The 4,838-nt window shown below is 23.6% G+C and overlaps 3 protein-coding genes across 3 annotated transcripts in view; 2 read left to right on the top strand and 1 right to left on the bottom strand.

Moving 5' to 3' along the window:
- On the top strand, positions 1 to 1,072 carry DICPUDRAFT_84782 (uncharacterized protein; the record flags this gene model as incomplete). Its single annotated transcript, XM_003294253.1, has 3 exons — positions 1 to 490; positions 569 to 713; positions 785 to 1,072. Coding segments are annotated over 3 exons (923 nt in total), but the record flags the coding sequence as incomplete, so codon positions are not given.
- Positions 1,073 to 1,274: 202 nt separating this feature from the next.
- Positions 1,275 to 1,789, bottom strand: DICPUDRAFT_159278 (uncharacterized protein; the record flags this gene model as incomplete). Its single annotated transcript, XM_003294249.1, has 3 exons — positions 1,275 to 1,495; positions 1,566 to 1,608; positions 1,778 to 1,789. The coding sequence occupies 3 exons, from the start codon at positions 1,787 to 1,789 to the stop codon at positions 1,275 to 1,277; spliced, it is 276 nt and encodes a 91-aa protein (XP_003294297.1).
- Positions 1,790 to 2,691: 902 nt separating this feature from the next.
- DICPUDRAFT_159277 (uncharacterized protein) overlaps positions 2,692 to 4,838 on the top strand; it is a gene marked incomplete at both ends in the record, with an annotated part of 2,386 nt that continues 239 nt past the window's right edge. The window contains 2 exons of the mRNA XM_003294252.1: positions 2,692 to 4,387; positions 4,478 to 4,652. Of these exons, the coding sequence (XP_003294300.1) occupies positions 2,692 to 4,387; positions 4,478 to 4,652 (1,871 nt within the window). The remainder of the gene's footprint in view (positions 4,388 to 4,477; positions 4,653 to 4,838) is intronic.

Below are 4,838 nucleotides of genomic sequence, written 5' to 3'. Positions count from 1 at the left end.
ATGAAAGAGCTAGATTAACTAAAACATTATCAAAAATTAAAGAAGATGAAGGTGATGTTACAGAAGCAGCTAAAATTCTCCAAGATCTTCAAGTTGAAACTTATAGTACTATGGATAAAAGAGAAAAGATTACATTCTTTATTGACCAAATGCGTCTTTGTATGAACAATAAAGATTTTATTAGAGCACAACTTATTGGTAACAAGGTAAATAGAAAAACATTATTAGAAGATGAAAATCAAGACCTCAAAGTTGCTTATTATGAACAAATGGTACGTTATTATTCTCATTCAAGTGAATATATAGAAATCGCTAGATGTTATCTCCAAATCTATGAAACTCCATCAATCCAAAAAGATACTACCCAATTACACGATACTCTTAAATTAATCTCGCTCTTTGTCACTCTATCACCATCATCAAATGAACAATCAGATTTATTAAATAGAGTTTATGGTTTTAAACCATTGGGTGATATTCAAGTTTATAAGTAAGTAGATATATATCTAAATTATATAAAATTTTAAATATTGATATTAATTTTTATTTATTTCTAAATTATTTACAGAGATTTATTAAATCAATTTAAGACCATTGAATTAATTAGATGGACAAGTTTCTTTGAAATTAATAAAGCAGAATTAAATACTCAAAAAATCTTTAATGGTGAAAAGAATTGTTGGGATGATCTCCGTAAGAGAGTTATTGAACATGTAAGTTAGAGTTGTATTTAAATATTTTATAAACCTAATATTAACTTTTTTTTTTATTTTTTTTTTTTTAGAATGTTCGTGTTATTTCAACTTATTACCAAAAAATTTCAACTAAAAGACTTGCTGAATTATTGGATCTTTCATTAGACGAATCAGAGAAGTTTGTTTCAGATTTAGTTTCAAACAAAACTATTTTCGCCAAAATTGATAGACCAGCCGGTATTGCTACATTTATTGCCACCAACGATCCAAACAAAGTATTAAATGGTTGGGCCTCTAATGTTACCCAATTACTTGATTTAGTTGAAAAAACAAATCACTTAATCCAAAGGGAATTTATGCTTCACAAAATTAATTAAAAAACATTGTCATATTAAAAAACTAAAAAAAAAAAATTAATAAATATATTTGATATAGAATTTTAAACAAAATATATTCCATAGTTTATGAGAAATATAGATTTTTTTTTTTTTTTTTTTTTATATTATATTATATTATATTATATTATATTATATTTTATTTTATTTTATTTTATTTTATTATTAATTATTACTATATTGTTTATTGTTTGTTGGCAACTTTAGTTGAATAGTATGGATCATCAACTTCTCTGTATTTGTTAACGTGTTGGGTTGGTGGAATTGGGGCACATGGGTGACCAGTTAATGGTCTTCTTTCGATTCTTGAACCAATAATAAAAGCAATACCTAAAGTAACAGCAACACCGACAATAGCAGTGGTGAAGTTTCTCTTGTAACCAAGTGGTTTAACACACCAGTAACCTATATTTATTAATTTAATTAATATTATATTTAAGTGATTTTGCAACATTCAATATAAAAATAAACCTACCGCCTGGAGTAGTATAAATAGTTTTTGGATATTGATAACGTGGCTATAATTATTATTATTATTATTATAATTATTATTTATTATTGTTAATTGATTGAATTAGTATATTAGATATAAATAAGCACTTTACTAATTAAAAAGGAGGAATAAGATGTTTTAAAGATAAAGTGTCCTATATGATAGAGTATCGAAAGGTAAAAATGGTTACATACTTGAGCACCCATTTTAAATGATTATATATATGTACAAATGATAAAAACAAAAAAAATAAAATGCGAAAAAAAATTTAAATATTTTTTAAAAAAAATTTTTTATAATTTTTTATTTTTTTTTTTATTTTTTTTTTTTATTGATTAATATAGAAATATAATAATTTTTAATAAATATCTATAAATTATTTATATAAATATCTTTAAATCCATCAAATTCATTTTGTTTTAAATAAATTATAAGTAATAAACCAAAAATATATATAAAAAGTTCTTAATTTGTATAAAAAAATAAAAAAAAGATTTTTTTTTTTTTTTTTTTTTTTTTTTTTTTAAAAAACCCAATGGCATTTTTAATTTTTTTTATTTTTTTAATTTTTTTTTTTTATTTTTGGAAAAAACAATAAAAAGAAAAGATTTGTAAAAAACCGTTTATTTAAAACCTATACAGGATATCGTTTTTATTCATCAAAAGGGGAATTTGAGGGTTTTTTTCAAAAACCAAAACCGAAAATCAATCGAGAAAACAATAATAGCCACCCTTTAAATAATAAAAATGATAAAGATAATGAAATAGAAGATTTCAATAATTTTTTTCAAAAACCAAAACCAAAAATTCATTTAAACTTTACAGAAAATATAAAAAATAATAAGGCTTTTTCATCATTACCAGCACCAAGACCAAACCAACACCAACACCAACACTATTATCACCTGACATTCCACCAAGCATCGAAATTAAAGAACAATATAAAGAGTTATATGACCAAATTAAATCAGAGATAAAAGATGAAGATTTAGAATCAACAAATTTAATATTATCATCAAAAGAATCACTTCCACAATTACTTTTTTTAATACTATCATCAAATTCAATAGAGATAACAAAAACATATCAAAATTTATTTAATATAATAATGCAATCACCAAAAATAACAAATAATAAACTTTATATAGGTAAAATAATAAATGACCTTTTAAATATAATAAACAATAATCAATCATTAGAGGCAAATATATATTCATATGACGAATCTGAAGATTTCAATAATGATGATAAATATAAAGTTTCAAAAATATTTTCAGAATTAATTTTTTATAATGAGGTTTATCAAAAATCAAATAATCAGATTATATTTAAAGAGCAAAGCCAAGAGAATGAAGAAGCAGAGAAAGATGTTTACAAAGTTATTTTAAATTGTTTACAAGACGAGTTTACAAAGTTACCATTTCAAGATATTAAAGAGCAAACAATTATCAATTCCCTAATGTTGTTTTTACATTACAATAGATATCATCTAGCATTAAAGTGGTTGTCAATTGGTACAGAAAATAATATCACAAAGAAACTTTTATACAAATGCTTTTTTTTATACCACATCAATAAAAGTAATGCAAGTAGAGTTAAAAAAGATGAACAACTATTAAATTACTGGATAGAGCTGTATAGTACTATAAATACCAACGAAGATGATAATAATATCGATACCAAAGAAAATGAAAGATTTTTAAAAAATTTAAATGATGAATATATTTATTCAATTTATAATATTTTAAATAATAGTAATAATATTCAGCACAATTATAAAAATAGTATTGTTTTAAATAAAGATAATAGATATTTTGATGATAATTTAGAAATTTTAATTTCATCAACAAAAAATATTATAGGTTCAAAAGATAATACAAATAGAATCAATACGTTAAAAGAATATTTAGAAACTGTATATTTTAATAATAGAATAATACCAAATGGGAAGCAATTAATTTTAGCATCAGAATATATTAAATCAAATTCAAAAGTAGACCATACCCATTGGTATAATACCAGCGTACCAGACTTTATTAAACCGATGATCCACCATTACCCATCACAGCTTTTAATTATTCAAGATTTTGAAAATGGTTTAAGAGTGTTTATAAATGAAAAGAATTATATAAATGAAGAGACAATGAAAGGACTGCACTCTAATAATGAGTTGTTAACATTTATATTGTTTGGCCTTGTAAATAGAAATCAATTTGAAATGGCAAATATGGTATTGGAAAAGTTAACATACAATTTATATTCAAAACCATTTATTGGTCTCAATCTTACAATAGACGGTCAGGTGGTAAAAAAGCTAAGTGCTCATTTATCGGTGTGTGATGTATCTTCTTCTTTTAAACAGGTTAGTCCACTCTTAATTCAATCCTTATATGAAAATTGCACATTATCATCAAGCAAATCGGTCAAAACAATGTACGATACTTTAGCAAACATCAAACGTCCCTATTCAATACCAGCTTCATTAAAATACCATTTACCCATAGAGATTGCTAATATGGCTATGCTCTCACTCCTTAAAAAGGGTGAGGTTCTAGAGGCCTATGGTTTATTTCAGACAATCCCAAGAAAGAACCCCTACTGCTTAAGAATTGGTCTAATGATTTACTCTAAAATGTACCCAATACCGCCACTCGAAAACTTTTTAAAATGGGAAAGTGTTCTTTATCACTATAGATTAAATTCCGTTAGTGGTGATTTGTTAAAAGACTCAATTGTAATATTACTCTATCAATCAGGAAATAAAAATTTAATAGAAAGACTTCACCACAAAGGTGCATTTTCAAGTAAATCCCTCTCACAAGAAGCACTGCTATCGTTATTAAAATCATTTGAAGATTTGGGAAAATACAAAATGATTAAAATCATATTTTCAGAGTATAGATTATTAAAAAGATACAACGCCTCATTACTTCAATTCCTTTCTCATATCAATACCACATACCTAAACGATGACCAAATTAATCACTTTATTCAAAAGTATCAAGAAACAATGATCAATGACATTATAAATAATGAACCAGACCAACAACCATTATCACAGGATATAGAGTCACTATTATATTTTATATTTAACGAAAATATTCAAGATAAAATTTTAAAAGATGAAATGGATAAAAAAAATAAAATTTTAAATAAAAAAAATTATAACTTAGATAATAATAATAATAATAATAATAATAATAATAATAATAATAATAATAATAATAATAATAATAATAATAATAATAATAATAA

The sequence above is a fragment of the Dictyostelium purpureum genome, assembly GCF_000190715.1.
Source record: "Dictyostelium purpureum unplaced genomic scaffold DICPUscaffold_534, whole genome shotgun sequence".
NCBI lineage: Eukaryota > Evosea > Eumycetozoa > Dictyosteliales > Dictyosteliaceae > Dictyostelium > Dictyostelium purpureum.
Note: the sequence above shows the minus strand (reverse complement) of the source record. Positions and strands in the feature narration are given on the sequence as shown.